General features: G+C 39.1%; 1 protein-coding gene across 1 annotated transcript; it reads right to left on the bottom strand.

Annotated features, from left to right (window-relative positions):
* Positions 1-200: 200 nt before the first annotated feature.
* LOC146740850 (epiphycan-like) lies at positions 201-17,703 on the bottom strand. The gene is made up of 10 exons (XM_085501849.1): positions 17,632-17,703; positions 14,519-14,658; positions 13,931-14,054; positions 12,355-12,429; positions 11,662-11,733; positions 1,795-1,860; positions 1,301-1,378; positions 1,143-1,211; positions 622-693; positions 201-282 (listed from the first exon to the last, which is right to left on the bottom strand). Exons 2-10 carry the CDS (start codon positions 14,640-14,642, stop codon positions 201-203), a joined length of 762 nt encoding a protein of 253 aa, XP_085357975.1. The 5' UTR covers positions 14,643-14,658; positions 17,632-17,703.
* Positions 17,704-17,873: the final 170 nt, after the last annotated feature.

Here is a 17,873-nt window from a genome sequence, read left to right as displayed (position 1 = left end):
TGTTACTCACATTCCTGTAAAAACGAGAAACCAGTCCAGTTTAATTATAACACGAGTATTAGATTTCTTAAGGTCAATATATCGAGGAACTGGCGCAAGCATTTATTGTTGGTTTGTGACAAATGTCGAGGTCGAGATTTACAATTACAAACAAATTCATACTGCACATACACGCAAAGTTCAGATAAGTGATTGGTAACTTACAAGTGTTGGAATGTTGGACTGGTAAGTACGGCAAGATTTGTTTTAGTTATCCTTTTAATCTTGTTGCCATCCAAGGATCTAAAATTAGGATAATGTAACTTTTATTTCAGATATTCCCCAAATACTAGGGAGTGAAATGTTGCAGTCATCTTGAAAGCGTACTTCCAGGTAAAAGTAATAGATAATTTCCCTTACTTGAGATATGCAAATAAGGTAATAATGTAAATTTAAAAGTTGAATGTGTGTGACTACATTCCTGATAGTAATACAAGATAATACATCTATATCTTTTTAATGTTTGTATTAATATTCACATGAAAAATGTTAGATGGTTTATATACCAATAATAAAATTACATATATATAAGCACACAGTGGACTAGAAAATGTACGACATTGTCAGCAAAAAAATACTTACAAAAATGTCAAACTATTCATGTTTTGAAGAGCTGCATCTGGTATTCGTGGGATATTATTATTGCTAAGTCCGCTGAAAAATACACATATTTATGATTACAAAGATGTTGAATTGTATTGTATTGAATTGACGTGTCTCGTTAGGAATTAATGTATGTTTTATATACACTCGAATAAATAAAAACTTATTCGGCATGTTTATTACTACCATCATTATCTTTGTCTTTTTGACAGAATTTCCGTGAAATAATTTTTCACTTGATAAACATTTTCAATATTTTCATTTGTCCAGCATTTTGGTAAGCAATAAGTGAAATGATAGCCAATATGTTCTCGTGCTTGTATATGCATTTCATTTATTAAATTATCACACATATATAGCCTATAGAATATTATGGATACACTCAATGATAAATATGCAAACAGATTTCCGTAGATAAGACAATGTTACAAACAATAATATGCTGTAGATTATACAGATGCTGATTATAAATAGTTTTACCACAGATGTGTAATACTCACAGAAACTGAATATTGGTATTACTGAACAAACCATCCGGAATCCAATCTATGTTATTTTCCATTAAACTCCTGAAAAAGTAGATATGTTCTCACTTGCATTATACTGTCTTCATGGAATTTGACGATAAAACCATTTGAACCAAAAAAGTGGTACTCACACTTTCTGCAATGTACTTGGCCAAACATAATTTGTATAGGTAGCTTTAAATATTTGTATCTGATTTCTAGATAGATCTCTGAAAGAATAAAACCCAAAATAATGTCACTGCACTATTAGCTACTTGATAACTACTTATCATGCCCATATAGCATAATAGCACGTGCATGCAAATTAATCGACTTGTGGTTTTTCAAAAGATATTGTTAGTAACTTAATATACTTTTGTATTAGTGTTTTTATTCTAGTCTTTACATAAAAGGCATAATGCTATGAATGTAACAGAACATTATCCCGAAACGATATTGTAATCCCCAGTAATTAAACAAAAAAGTCATGCAAAACACCTGACAAATATTCTACAAGAGACAATAAAAACAGCAAAAGTACACCACATGAAGTCAAAATTGAATATGTACACACATTTGTTACTGTTTGTAGTCAAATCAAATAAAACGTGAACATGCAAACAAATAAAATTGTGAATAGACTTACAGATATGTTAGACTGGTACAAAAAGATATATCAGGTATCTCAACTATCTTGTTATTATGAATTGTCCTATTGGGAAATATAGAAAACAGTTAAATGGTAGTTACGCTTGCTTAGTCTGATGTCCTTATTGTTATCTAAACATTGTAATTTGTTAGCCGAGGTAAACTAAATATTAACGACAATCACATATTTTCCCCATACATTCAGATATTTCATTGAGAATGTAGTCAATGAGAAAAAGCCATTGTGGCAATGATTACATTTCCTTTCACTCGACAATAACTATTGTTCATTTATAACCCGGACATGGTCCATGTTATTGTTTACTTATTTAAATAATATGAAATTACTGTAAATATGTTAAAAGAGTGTTCTAGTGTTTGGGTTACTGAAACGGCATTGTGCGTTTTACGGTAATGCTTTCATTTCCGCCTTGGTCGTTGCATTGATTTTGCGATGAAGGATTTTGTAGTGTAGAGTTTGTGTTTTCATGGGATTATAATTACCTATGGCCACACAACGTCTGGTGGCGATCGTATATGTTTTGTTTCGAATGGTTATTCATCAGTTAGTCAGCCGATAACTGTTTAGCATTACAATCGCACTGTGTGTGTTAAGTATAGGGGTTGTGTTTTGTTAATTATTTCCTCCACTGAGACGAGAAGTCTTTGTTTGAACTTAGTTGATTATGTATCTTTATTTACTTTGATAATTTGAATTCTGTTCGAATGTCATGAATGTAATGTATTTGAAAGACCGACTAAAATGTGGGCTGTTTATGGCGTGTGGAACGTGAAGGAGAGAGGCTAGAAAGTGTGACCTGTGAACGAGGTTGTCAAGAAACTGTCTCTTCGCGCGAACGACATTTTGAAAGTGGTAGTGGCGTTTTCATAGCTGTGGCTAAAATCAAGTGAAGTGGCGGAAATTGAGGAAGGAGGCCGACCTGGATCCGACAGAAGACTCGCTAAGGGGCCCCTCCATCGATGGTATGCTGAGTAATCGACGGGACTTGATGGTAACTTGGAATTCGCCGATTTTTGTCGTTGACTAGCCTGGTGCTGGGAACTACGTGCGCGTTGAGCACTTTGCCGTGAGTACACACGTAACACGTGACAAGGGACTGAATCGATAGTGATTGTTGTTTTCAGAGCTCTATAAAAGTGGGTTGGGCTGAAAGTGGTTATCATTTGATGTATTTTAATTGTGTCTTATGACTACCTGTATTTCTATGCTATTGTGAAATGTTTGTTTGAGTGGAGAATACAGATTTGCCATGTTTATTGTTGATACTTGCAACACGTGTAGAATTGTGCAATTATTGTTGTTGATGGTGAGTGAATTTGTACGAGTCACTGTGAAACTGCCTTGATCCATCCCGGACCTATCACATTAAAGTGTTTGCCCTGGTTTATGTCCAAGTTGTTTAGAAATTGGAATCTGGCCGCGGTGTGGTATAAAACGGGTTGTTTATGCATTTTAAAAGTGGATTGAATCAGTGGCATATCACTGTTATTCCCACACGTGGACGTTGATGCTATATAACTGGCGCCTACGTGTTGGGGGTCATATAACTGGCGCCCGACGTGGAGGCCTGTGGTGGATTTAAAAAAAATTGTTTTTGGCAGTAGATTCATGCAGAGTTGCTTACGGAAATTCAAGTGTCCTGCATTCAGTGTGTAAATACCTGGGGGCAGCCATATTGGATTGTTGTTGTTGTTTACATTGATTATTGCTGTGTTGATATGTATTTAACATGGTAGGCCTAGTGCGTAAGCTATGCCCAATTTTCTAATTTTTTACTCCAAATACTTAGAAATTTTGGTACGATTTTGTTAGTAGTGATTAGTATTGCAACTGATATTTTGTGGATGCAGCGAGTGATGTACTGTTTTTATTGGTGGTGCTTTGTGGTGATGTGTTAGTTAGTGACAGATGTGTATAGTGCGCCATCTAGTGTTGACAAATTGTATGACCGCTAGTAATAGGCACTGAGCTTTGTTGTTGATATATATTGATATAGGATACTGTTGTTTAAACTTTTCTGTCATTATTTTTTTCTATTAAGTCTTTGTGATAGGAGGATTGTTTGTTTAGTTGTTCCATGATGGCTGACAGGGAACAGGAAATGATAGATGAGGAGAGAAGTACTGAAGGGAATATTTATGATACGCCAGCCAATCCAGGCATGTGGAATACAGCGCAACTGAGTAGAGAGAAGGAAGAGAAAAAGAGAATGTTGGCTGAAGCAAATCGTAGGTTGGATGAAGAGGAACAGGCAGAGAGAGATCAGGAACTTATGAAACAGGTAGAGTTGACTTTGATAGCTGAGGAGAAAGAGAAACGGAAACAGGAAGCTGAACAGCGATATCAAGAATTGTTAGAACAGGAAAGAGAGAGGCGTAGGATTGAGAGAAGACGCCAGGATGATATTAGAGCTGAATATGATTGCTCTGGACAGGGGACAAGTGTTGGCCACCTGGGAGCAAGGGGTGTTGTTGTTGATGAGAATACAGTTCTACCTGCTGCTGCTGCAAATAGTGGAACGTATGCTAAGCCCCCTGTACCTACTTTTTCAGGTAGTTCTGATAAGAAAGGGGAGGTTTCTTTTCGTAGTTGGAAATACCATATTAGATGTTTACAAAAGGACAAGCATCTATCACTCAGCACGTTGACTGCAGCAGTTAAGAGGTTAAAAGGAGATGCAGGTGATTTTGTTATGAACTTGGGGGAAGATGCCACCCTTGAGGAAATATTTGAGGAATTGGAGGTTCCGTATGGTGAGGTTGAATCGGGTCCTATGTTAATGGGAAGATTCCACAGAGAGAGTGCTCAACGTGAGATGGAGGATATGAAGTCTTATGGACTACGGTTACAACTGGCTTTGAATAATGTGAAAGAGAGAGGGGGCATACGAGCTGAAGATGTTGATAGAACGTTATGCACTGCTTTTTGGTTTCATATGAGAGACAAAGACATCAAGCAGGCCCTAAGGCATAAATATGATGGCATATCAACATTTAGGCAGTTGTGGAGTGAAGCTAGGAGAGCTGAACAGGAGAATTTTGAATGGGGTGGAGGAAAGACCAGAAGTAAGCCATCTCTTGCTAGAGCACATCAGACAGTGGCAGGTGATGAGGAGGAGCCTTCTAACAGTCACCAACAGACAGTAGGTGATCATAAATCTGATAACATAATGAAACATCTTCAGGCTACTACACTTGCTGTTTCTCTCATAAAAGAGCAGATAGATAAAATGATGGTTAAACAGTCGCAATTGGAAGAGGAAATGGTAGGTCGGAGGGAGGCACCACCTGTTATGGCACCGCCATTGAGTGTAGCAAACCCATTGGTTCAGCCTACTCCAGTGTATTCGGCAGGGCCAGCCGTGAACGTGACTGCACCAGCAAGGGTTGGGCCCTGTTATGAGTGTGGATTGTTGGGACACCTACGTAGACAATGTCGCTCTAGGGGCGGAGTCAGAAGGAAGGGACCAGTAACCTGTTATAATTGTGGAGAGAAAGACCACATTTCCCCTGATTGCCCTCATCCAAAAAGAAAGGCAACACTGGGACAGGAACAACAGGGACCACCCCCTTCAGTGAATCAAGGATTAAAGGCATGGCACAGAAAACATAAGGTGAAACAAGTGATTGCAGCAAGGCAGGGAAGGAAACCTTTTATGATGAAAGAAGACGTTTGGAAGAGACTGGTGGGCAGAGCCCCAGAGGAGTCGGTGTATGTTAATGGTGACTTGGTACCCTGCTTAATTAATTAATTGATACTGGATCCCAGGTTACCACTATATCTTACGACTACTATAAGAAAAAGTTGTCTTCGATTTCTTTGATGTTACTAGATGAGTCTTTCCGGGTCACTGGAGCCGGAGGAGAGACTTTGCCCTATTTGGGATATGTTGAAGTGACTATGGCGTTTCCTCGTGCTTTGTTTGATTCCCTTGAGGAGCATGAGACGTTGGTGTTGGTAGCCGTCAATAATGAATACAATAGAAATGTACCAGTCACTGCGGGCACCAATCTTTTGAATTGTTTTATGAATAATAGTACACTGTCTTACAGAGAGAAGACTGTGCGATCTATGAGAATGTCGGAAGTTAGACGGAAGACATGCAGCATATTGGCAGCCCGCGAGCGTTTTATAGGAGAAGATGGGTATCTGGGTGATGTGAAGGCTGCTGTGCCGAAGCCATTAATCATCAGACCAGACAGTGACAGAGTGGTTTTAGGAAGTGTACGAGGAGGCACAGCACATGACGAATACATTGTTGCTGTAGAGCCAAGTAGAAACACTCCCAGTAACATTGCTACTAGTGCAACAACTGGAGTTCTTAAATGTCTTAGAAAGAAGTCTCAGGTACCGGTTCGCATAAGTAATACTACAGATAAAAACATAATTGTAAGGCCGGGTCAGGTTATTGGAGAAGCCAGAGCAGTAAGTTGGATTGGTAGCCCTGGTCAGCAGTCAGCGATTATGCAGAGCCAGCCAGAGGATGGAGTGTCTGATGGTGAAGATACATTTGAAATAGATGGTGTGAGGTTTGACCTTACTAAGTCAGAATTGTCACACAGTCAGATTCAAGAGGTACAGAAGTGTTTCACTGAAGAACAGACTGTTTTTTCGAAGTCGGAGAATGACTTGGGTACCTGTGAGATTGAAGCGCACCGTATCAGGTTAACAGATGATATACCGGTGGCAGAGAGACATAGACGATTGCCACCTGCCCAATATGATGAACTCAAGCGTATATTGAGGGGTATGCTGGACAGTGGGGTAATTCAAGACTCGCACAGCCCATATGCAGCTCCTATTGTGATGGTTGGAAAGAAAGATGGGAGTACCCGCCTATGCATTGACTACAGGCGTCTGAATGCCAAGATCATAAAAGATGCATACGCTCTACCAAGGATAGAGGAAACGTTTGATGCTTTGAAGGGTGCTACAGTTTTTTCGGTTTGTGACTTGACTCAGGGATATTGGCAAATCTTAATGGACCCAAATGATGTGGAAAAGACTGCCTTTATAAGCCCGGTGGGTCATTACGAGTGTCTAAAGCTGCCCATGGGGTTAGCAACTAGTCCGGCTAGTTTTCAGCGTATTATGGAGAGATGCCTTGGTGATATGTTGTATAATGGTTGTATCGTTTATCTTGATGACATCATAGTCTACGCAGATAATTTTGATGAGCATCTGAGTCGGTTGCGTGAAGTATTTAGACGACTTGTGAGGGGAGGACTGAAACTTAAGGCTTGAAAATGTAAGTTCTTCCGAGATGAAGTTAAATTCCTAGGCCATGTGGTATCTGCAGCAGGTGTGCAGACTGATCCCGCAAAGACAGAGGCGCTTAGAACATGGCCAATACCGAAGAATGCTCAGGAGGTCAAGACGCTATTGGGAGTGACTGGTTACTACCGTCGATATGTTCAAGGGTACGCCAAAATAGCTAAGCCGTTGAATGAATTAACTCATGGATTGTATAAGCGAGTAAACAGAACTGGAAAAATGAGACGTGTGAGAGAATGTGAGAAACCCCCCTTTATCTGGAATGATGAGTGCCAGACAGCCTTCGATACACTGATTGATCGGTTAACCAACCCACCTATCTTGGCTTATCCAGAGTACAACAAAAGCTTTGAGCTACACACCGATGCTAGCCTATTGGGATTGGGTGCGGCACTTTACCAGCATGATGGTACAGCAAACAGGGTGATAGCTTATGCCAGCCGCAGAATATCGAAAAGTGAGCGCAATTACCCAGCACACAAGCTGGAATTTCTGGCGTTGAAGTGGGCTGTTGTGGACAAATTTAAGGATTACTTATATGGTCGGAAGTTTACTGTGGTGACTGACAATAATCCCCTGACGTATGTCCTGACCACAGCAAAGCTAGATGCAACGGGGCACAGGTGGTTGTCAGCCCTGGCACTGTTTGATTTTGAGCTTCAGTACAGACCGGGGAGATTTAACGGCGACGCCGATGGATTATCACGAAGACCAAGTCAAGGATATTCCACGGACGATGAAGGACAACCCCACTGGTTGGATTGGTTGCCACCCAGTGAGAGGGAAAAGATGAATCCGCAGACTGTCAGTGCTATCAGCCATAGTCAGCTGGTGACTGCTTTGCCTGCAGCTGAAGTGTTGGGAATGTCACCGAGCCCCATGGCACAGGCTCGTGAAGACATAAACAGGTGGGCTGATCAAGCATCCCTACCTACTACGGTAGCAGAGGACTGGAGGACTGCGCAACAAGGAGACCCTGTGATAGGGAGAGTCTGTTGGTATCTGGACAGAGAGAGAAAACCAACTCCGCGAGAACGTGGTAATGAGGACAGGATGACTCAGCTTGCCCTGCGAGAATGGGACAGCTTGTGTTATCGGAACGGTGTTCTACATCGACGACGAGTTGACCCTCATGGTGATGAATACTTCCAACTGGTATTGCCTGCTGTTTATCGTGGCACGGCCATGGAAGCGTTGCATGACGACATGGGTCATCCTGGGATTGAGAGGACAACTGACTTATTACGCACACGGTTTTATTGGCCCAAAATGCTGGCTGACATCCAACAGAAGGTGAAAAGCTGTGAACGATGTACGAGACGAAAGGTAACTGTAGAGGGCAGGGTTAGAGCACCTCTAGGACATCTGACGTCTACCCAACCACTCGACCTTGTATGTATGGATTATCTGACACTTGAACCCTCCAGGGGTGGTGTTAAGGATATCCTGATAATAACCGACCACTTTACGCGGTATGCTATCGCTATACCTACCAAGGATCAGACAGCAAGAACAACAGCTGATGCTCTGATGGAGTATTTCTTACTTCATTACGGGTTCCCGGCACGAATTCATTCTGATCAGGGCAGGAACTTTGGGTCGCGTGTTATTGCTGAATTATGCAAGAAGCTGAGAGTAAGAAAGACTAGGACTACCCCGTATCATCCGCAATCGAATTCTCAGTGTGAACGATTTAACCGTACACTAATGGATATGATCGGCACACTGGAGAATAAGGAGAAGGAAAATTGGAAGCAACATGTGAGTTCTATGGTGCATGCATATAACTGCACAAGGAATGATGCCACCGGCTATTCCCCATATTATTTGATGTATGGGCACCATCCACGTCTACCTGTAGATGTATATCTTGGACTAGAACCCAGAGGGAGTGAGGATGAGGGATCTGATGACTATGTGAGTAAGTGGAAAGCTCGGCTGAAGGAGGCATATGAAGTGGCTACCAAGGAAGCTGCTAAGCATGAAGATGCCAATAAGAAGAGGTATGACAGGAAAGCTAAAGAGGCTATACTAGTGGAGGGAGATAGAGTGCTTGTGAGAAATGTTGGCATACGGGGTAAACATAAAATAGCAGATAAGTGGGAGAAAGAGGCATATTTAGTGATGGAGAGAGTTAATCCTGATTTACCTGTGTACAAGGTCAAGCCAGAGAGAGGAGAGGGAGCTACCCGAACGCTGCATCGTAACTTACTTTTACCATGCAATGCGTTACCGATACTATACCCTGAGCGTCCCATGAGGAAGACGTACACAAAGACTACCAGGAACCCCCATATGAAGACTAGACAGAGACCAGTCAGTACAAGTTCAAGTAGTGACACCTCTAGTGAAGAGGAACTTGTTTACTGGTGGCAAACTAAGACACCAGAGCATATGGAAGATGTAGAGTCAGAGAGGATAGCTGTGCCTGTTACAGTGAGTGATGATTTGATACAGAGGGAAGAAATGAATAACGTTAGTAGCCCCAATGACATGTCTGGAGGTATTGAAAATCCTGCGCCATGTTCTTCAGGTGGTGAAAATGTGATGTCATCAACTGGCAAGAGCAGACCAATGGCATCCGATGATAATTCTAGAGATACCATGGCCAAGACTATGCCAGAGAGAATCCCCTGCCATGAGGATGTGACAATTCCTGAGGCTGAAGTAGTAACTGTAACGGAGACTGCGATTACTGGAGATGAAGTACAAGCTGTGAGGAGATCAAGCCGACCACGAAAAGCACCTGAGCGCTATGGATGGTCACAGCAGAAAAGATTTGCAGGAGAGATGTTGCATGATCTGATTTCCTTGACTAAAGGATGGTTTGAAGGGAAGGAATTAGGCCCTAGAGATGTGGGTTATGACATTGTGTAATATGGTAATAAGGCTTTATTTAGTGTGCAAGTACACTTTGTTAGTTTTACAAATTACCTTTATACTTTATACATATGTTGCATTCATGTTAGTATTAAATAGTAGATTCAAGTGTGTAATTTAGCTGGTAGAAGAGGAGTGATCTGAAGACACAGGGTGATTGAGGGGCCAAGATTCAAGGGCACTCAATGGAGCGACGAGGTATTCGGGAGACCAAGATTCAAAGGTGCCCGATGGAGATGAGGGTATCGAGGGGCTAAGATTCAAGAGCACTCGATGGAGATTTGGGGGCCAATGGCACCAAATCCGGGTGAGCCGAAGAGGACCACTAGGCAAGACACAGGATCACGAAGACAAGAATTCGCGACTGCAGTGAGCGGGGACGCTCATATTTGTGGGGGGAGAGTATAACCCGGACATGGTCCATGTTATTGTTTACTTATTTAAATAATATGAAATTACTGTAAATATGTTAAAAGAGTGTTCTAGTGTTTGGGTTACTGAAACGGCATTGTGCGTTTTACGGTAATGCTTTCACTTCCGCCTTGGTCGTTGCATTGATTTTGCGATGAAGGATTTTGTAGTGTAGAGTTTGTGTTTTCATGGGATTATAATTACCTATGGCCACACAACGTCTGGTGGCGATCGTATATGTTTTGTTTCGAATGGTTATTCATCAGTTAGTCAGCCGATAACTGTTTAGCATTACAATCGCACTGTGTGTGTTAAGTATAGGGGTTGTGTTTTGTTAATTATTTCCTCCACTGAGACGAGAAGTCTTTGTTTGAACTTAGTTGATTATGTATCTTTATTTACTTTGATAATTTGAATTCTGTTCGAATGTCATGAATGTAATGTATTTGAAAGACCGACTAAAATGTGGGCTGTTTATGGCGTGTGGAACGTGAAGGAGAGAGGCTAGAAAGTGTGACCTGTGAACGAGGTTGTCAAGAAACTGTCTCTTCGCGCGAACGACATTTTGAAAGTGGTAGTGGCGTTTTCATAGCTGTGGCTAAAATCAAGTGAAGTGGCGGAAATTGAGGAAGGAGGCCGACCTGGATCCGACAGAAGACTCGCTAAGGGGCCCCTCCATCGATGGTATGCTGAGTAATCGACGGGACTTGATGGTAACTTGGAATTCGCCGATTTTTGTCGTTGACTAGCCTGGTGCTGGGAACTACGTGCGCGTTGAGCACTTTGCCGTGAGTACACACGTAACACGTGACAAGGGACTGAATCGATAGTGATTGTTGTTTTCAGAGCTCTATAAAAGTGGGTTGGGCTGAAAGTGGTTATCATTTGATGTATTTTAATTGTGTCTTATGACTACCTGTATTTCTATGCTATTGTGAAATGTTTGTTTGAGTGGAGAATACAGATTTGCCATGTTTATTGTTGATACTTGCAACACGTGTAGAATTGTGCAATTATTGTTGTTGATGGTGAGTGAATTTGTACGAGTCACTGTGAAACTGCCTTGATCCATCCCGGACCTATCACATTAAAGTGTTTGCCCTGGTTTATGTCCAAGTTGTTTAGAAATTGGAATCTGGCCGCGGTGTGGTATAAAACGGGTTGTTTATGCATTTTAAAAGTGGATTGAATCAGTGGCATATCACTGTTATTCCCACACGTGGACGTTGATGCTATATAACTGGCGCCTACGTGTTGGGGTCATACATTCATACTTACAGACTAGTCAATCTGATCATCTGATCAAATGCGTTATTTTCTATTCGTAGCAGACCGACATTAACAAAAGATCTAAAACCATAAAGATAAAATGTTACAAAAAACGTATATATATGACACAATTGGTTCAATTTCAATAATATTTGCTAACTTATACGCTGATAGTATTATTTACTTGAAGATTGCATTGCTCTTTACTGATGTGAAGTCACAAATATAATATTATTCATTATTATACATCTGTCACCGTAACGCCATAGGTTAAGCGTGCCGTAATTTTGCGGTATTTTGCCGGGTATTTTCATCCTACCATATTAGGAAATGCGAATTCCAAATAGGGAATTATTACGCGCGTAAGCGTCGTCTAATAATAAAAACAAACATGGCTGCCACCAGAATTTAACCGGACTCCATACAAAGAAGTTCGCTGATTCTGTTCTAAACTTTTTAGATTTTGGCATTCCCATGATGTATCCTTGGTAGGAAAAGATGTATAATAAGAAGGTTATTATGAAGATACCTCAAAGTATGCACTCAGACAGTACGCTGTCGCATCGACCCCCGCTGTGCGTCGGTCGATACTGCCGCTGTACTGTGTTCATGCATACTTTGAGGTATCTTCGTAATAACCTCATATTATTTTCGAGTATTTTGAGATGAATGAATTGCATCTCATCATGCAATTGTACTTACATTGATATCAGTGTCGAAGGGCTTGGAAACATATCAGCTTTCACCTCCGTTAGATAAGGTATTTTTTGTATGAGCCTACATTTTCAAATAAAGAGTGAAGAGATAACTGGGTAATGTATTGTAGAATAGAAGGCAAAAAAAAAAAAAAACGCTATTACTAAGAATCAAGAATATCACCACTCTGTTCCTGTCTGTTCACTCTCGACATCATTCTTGCTTGGTTTCCAAGAGTTCTAATTTGAATTGACCGTGTTATGTTTTTGTTTTTTCCAAAATCGTAAATGTGTTTGAAACAGTGTTCAATTTTACTATTTTTGATTATTATTTTAGTTTATTGATATATTTGTTTTGCTTGATATTTATTTACTTGTTCTTGTTTCCCAGTTGCATTACGATCAAAATGTGGGTATGTGTTTTGATTGTTGTAAGAGATTAGCACATTAGCGCAATTACGTGACTAAACAAAAGAAAGTTGAAATGCATGATGGGACCATGAGGTTGGGAGAGCGGCCTTTTTCAAGATGTCGGACTAGTAGCAACTATTTTCCGCCGCAGATTGAGCTGCCCTGAACTTTGCTGTAGTCAACGTGACATTGGTCAGTGAACACTGATGACTTTGTGGCTGGTTCAAGACGTGCAATTACCACGAACTAGTGCAGTGAGTACGAATCTGCAAACTATTGTTCTAAACGGCGAATCACCCACATTATCCATGTGCTATTCTTACTGGGATTTTATCGTGTTACTGCTGAGTTTAGAAGTTTGCCGATCTACGCTTGATGACGTGAAATCTGAAGTGACCTGACAGGAATTCCTTTACGGTCTGTAAATATCGATTACCATCCTGAATTTGTGCAATTCCGGACGCTATTCTGTCGGACTGCACAACACATCAGATGATTAATAGCGACCGAGCCAAGCGTCTATCCTGAAAGCTACGCGGTGAGCTGACTTCTAGTGGCCGATTTCACAACGATCTACTGAGAACAGCGAATACGTTTTACGGACTACCGGTTACTTGTACAAGACGATAATATCATAGTGAATTCTGATTTACTTATAAATACTTTTATGTAGCTTTGACATTGAACTATTCTATGTGCGATCACGCAATAGATGCGATGTAATAGGCATTTTGTAATTACCGCTATGCTCATGTTGTTGGTGTTGTATTGAATTTATCGATCGATCCATAGTCAGAGATACTTTATTCAGATTTTTTTTTATTAAGTACCGATTTCTTTAACTTTCATGATTGTCATTACTTTTAGGCCATCAGCCGTGCCCCTTATAAATATTACTCTGTCACGTTGTCAACCGAACCCAGTTTCGTGGCTAATGGGTTGTATCAAGGGTTCTGAAAACTGTTCTAGTAAAATAATAGAATTTATTTGGTAACTAAAATCCGCGCGATTTCATTACGTAGACGCAATTACGTGTTACATGTTGTTGGAGTTTGCTTATCACGTATTTGCATTCTATTGTTTTTAACTAAATGACTAATTCATATCTGCTACTAATTGTTTATCAACACACAATATAAATATTATAATGAATAAACCATGTCATTGCTTACACAGTAGACCCAATGCATTGCCTTACAGTCCTTGTATTGTCATCACAACTACACCCATTACAATAAGTGCCACCAGTGTATCTACCATATCCATATGATGATGACCATAAGCCATACCACGTACCTAATTAAATGTACATTTTAATCATGTTACCTGCAACACTTGGATTTGGATTCTGATCAGGTAAATTATTTTTGGTTCATTGATGACCCTAGAGTATTATGTTTGTGTATACACGTGCAAAAAAGAATATATAAATTCCAGGTTCTGTTTCAAAAACTTTTCATTTACATATACAGAACAACAGAGTAAAGACTATTGTTAAAAAACACAATCGTGTTATAATAGGCTCGTGTTTTTAACTATAACTTGAAATAACTTCATATCAGGGACACAGTTTTCAGTAAGCCATTATGAATTCAGCCGTGAAATTTAATATAGAGTTGTTTACAGTGCGTTCATATATTGTATCATTTATAAGAAATAAAATTAATGACATGCTACTAATGTGTGACCATCTAATAATTTTGAATTTTAACTGAAACATGCAATGTCTTGAGACACGTCATACCAAACTGTATACACACCAGTATAAGGAATATAAGTTCCTTTTCCAGTATATCTACTGTTCCAATAGTCCGCACCCGACCAGCATTGACATTTACAGACTAGATATACCACAGCGAGTACATATATTTTGGAATCTCCCATTATAAAGGTGACTAGGCTAGAAGTAAACACAGTAATAAATAATTTAGATCCCCTCATCCCGCCTGCAAGATTGTTATAATGTAAAGCAATTAAGGTGTAAGCTGAATTTATGCTAGAAATATAAATTAACTTCAAAGTGAGGTTTTAATTCATTAAGATTAGTAATATGACGCTAATACTTCTGGGATGAGACTAAAGGAAGGAATGAAAGGAAGGAATGAATAGATAGATATCGGTTTTTTTATCTATATTTTAAAAAGTGAAGTTTACAATAAATTACTACAAACCCTCATAGCTAATCACTAAAAACGATTTTGAGTTACACCATGTTATCATAAATCACAGAATTCTTAGTCTGATATGGAATCACATGAATTTCAATGCAAGTAATACATTGTGTATGGTATCATTTTGTCACAGAATGTAAGCTAGTCAGTTCGTTTCAACTTGTAGATAAGCCTATTTCTGGTGTATTCATAATCCAGATTGTCTCAATAATAGTTTATTCACAATCCACTATCAATTGTTACTATGACTTTCTCTAGTTGCAGATATTCATTTATGTAGTGAATATAGTTGTCCGCCTAATTTCAAATAACTATTTATTCCTGGGTGTTTACAGGGTCACATAGATGTTAAACAGATTGAACATTCCCTGTAACTGACTCTGTAGAATTACGTAAAATAATATTCAATCCCCAGGTGAAGGCGTATTACAATGAAAACAAATACTGCCATACCTTTCCATATTTCAATGTGTAATTTTATAGCGTTGAAAGTAGTATAGAAAAACAATTGCATTGTATGATTGAAAAGTTCAATGACAAAACTATCACTGTATTCAATAACTTTCGTAGCTTCGTAGTTAAAAGAATTATCATTCGTTCAGCATGTCAAAACATCTTAATGAAAAAAATACAGCAAAATATGCCACTATGGCAACGCACAGAAAACAAAAGGTTATAGTGAGATGCCAAATATTATTCACACCCTGAGTAGTGGTGTGCAATATAATAAGTGCAATAGTAACATTTTATTAGAGTATTTGGAATAGCAGTTCTGAAATAAACGCAACACACTCTACTACATTGTTTACTGCTTTGAACCCTGTCTGAAATGGTTGAGACATTTAATATGTTTTCATTACTTATGTTGTGAAATCTAATCCTAATTTCTAAGCCCAGACGATTTCATTCAAAGGCTTCAGCAAGTTAATCTACCTTAAGTAGTGCGAATGAAAACATTATTGATGTGTCATAAAAGGTCATACTGACAATGAAGCAAATTACACTAGAGGCTGTATCAGATGTTATGCGACGATATCCTTTCTGACCGATAGTTGTCGGGTGACTAGCGTATGGATTACACTACAGTAGTTTCTTAGTTGCGCTTGCCAATACTATTTGTTTGATTGAAATCTTTGCTTGTAAAAAACTGCCAGTTCTGATTCTGAGAGAAGAACTAGTCATAATATTTCAGCTTGTTATCGCAATAACAATGTAATTCAACTACACCGCGCATGAGGTAACTACACACGTCGTTTTTATTTGTGTAAAATTCAAAAAAGTTATTGAATACTAATGTAGAACAGACTAGCCATTTCTCAAAATATCCAACTGCTATGGCATGGATTAGTGATTAATCACATGTCATAGGTGGTTGCTATCCTACACGCATTGGAAGCGGTGTGTTCACAGTAGGTAAATATATAGAATGGAATATATCAGGCAAATCGAGTCATGGATGCTTGAACGCAGCGTAATATATGTCTCACTTTACATAAAGTAGCTTCACTTAAAGTAGCTAAACAGGTTCTTTTTATTGTCTACTCACACCATGTAGCCTTGTTTTATAGGACAGTTATTGTATTCTCATTAAATTTCATTTATGTCCATTTAAGTGAGAGAGAATAGTATTTAATTAAAATAATGGCAGTTCACGTCAGAATGCAACTTCTTTGTAAAAGTATATATTACACTGTGCCACACGGCACTGTGTATTAACATAACTTTCAATTTCAGACACTCTACATTTCACAAAAGAATACTTACAATTGCGACTAATTCATGTATTATTATTAAACAATATGTAATGGATATACCCCTTAGGTCATGTTTCTACTGCTACAATTATAACCTCGTTGTATTCATTTAAATACATCGAGTTGTTATGTTGTAAACTTAGTACCTGTCTTCTGCTAGCAGTCCATACAATAACATACAATATGGTAGCTCGTAGTTGAATTTAACAACCAACGCGAAATATTAGTTTAACACAACCCGCCCTTTCCGCCTTGTTCACTCCTGTTGAAATTTGCTCAGGAAGTCGACTACCGGTTAATGACAATTGGCACTACATCACCACGGTCAAAATAAACAGCATGTCGAAGTATACAATGGACTCAGTCATTTATGTATTTTATGTAAACATTTGGCAACTCTGAAATAATATCCTAGGGTCGGATCAAGAATTTTATTTCACAGGCTCTGTTTCTATGTAAAAATATAAATCAGACAAAACGAAAACATATACAAATCATAAGAAATTAGGGGGTACGTTAATACGTAATGACCCCTCTTCCTCTGTATCCGTTTCGGAACACTACTTTATCACCATGTTTGAGTGCGGATGTAATAAATTATTACGACATTTCTCTGACATATCTCTTCATTTGAACGTTAGACCACTACATCAATGTAATGATATATTAAATCTGTAGACTATTAAGTAATTATTGGGTCAAATCAAATATAGGTTTACATCAATGAACAAGTTACGAGCAAAACTTCATAGAAATACATCGTAGTTACACAAGTAAGGTATTGCCGCGTATACTACTCTGTCACGGAAAACACGATCATTGTCGTCACTTTTATGTCGAAAATAAACTGTAACAAAGGTGGAATGAGCCACGAATTGCAATAACTGTATATATGCAACAATATTTGTTGTTTACACAATGTATACCATACAGATTAAACATACTTACCCAATACTGTGTTACTAAAACTCGGGGAGCAAAATAAACCACTGTCATGTCGCGCTCAAGTCAGCAAGTAATTAAATAGGCTTGGCGTGACCATATTTAACCTCTCACGTAATGCATTCTTAAAGTAGCGAGAAGGGTTTGCTGACGTTTTTGAATAAAGCATTCTCTGCTTGTTGACTCATTCAGAAACGCAATTTAGCAGATATGTTTCAAAAGCCTGAATATAGAGATACGCGTTTGCA

This window comes from Saccoglossus kowalevskii, chromosome 7, assembly GCF_978046115.1.
Source record: "Saccoglossus kowalevskii chromosome 7, keSacKowa6.1, whole genome shotgun sequence".
NCBI classification, from domain to species: Eukaryota; Metazoa; Hemichordata; class Enteropneusta; family Harrimaniidae; genus Saccoglossus; species Saccoglossus kowalevskii.
The sequence above is the reverse complement of the archived record's forward strand: the minus strand, read 5'-3'. Positions and strand labels throughout refer to the sequence as shown.

Excerpts from the sequence above, each read along its gene's own strand:
- LOC146740850 (XM_085501849.1), bottom strand. The coding sequence starts at position 14,642 with ATGGGAGATTCCAAAATATATGTACTCGCTGTGGTATATCTAGTCTGT. Across the intron at positions 694-1,142 it reads AATACCAATATTCAGTTTCT|CGGACTTAGCAATAATAATA; the intron begins GTGAGTATTACA and ends TGTATTTTTCAG. Across the intron at positions 283-621 it reads ATGAATAGTTTGACATTTTT|ATCCTTGGATGGCAACAAGA; the intron begins GTAAGTATTTTT and ends TCCTAATTTTAG.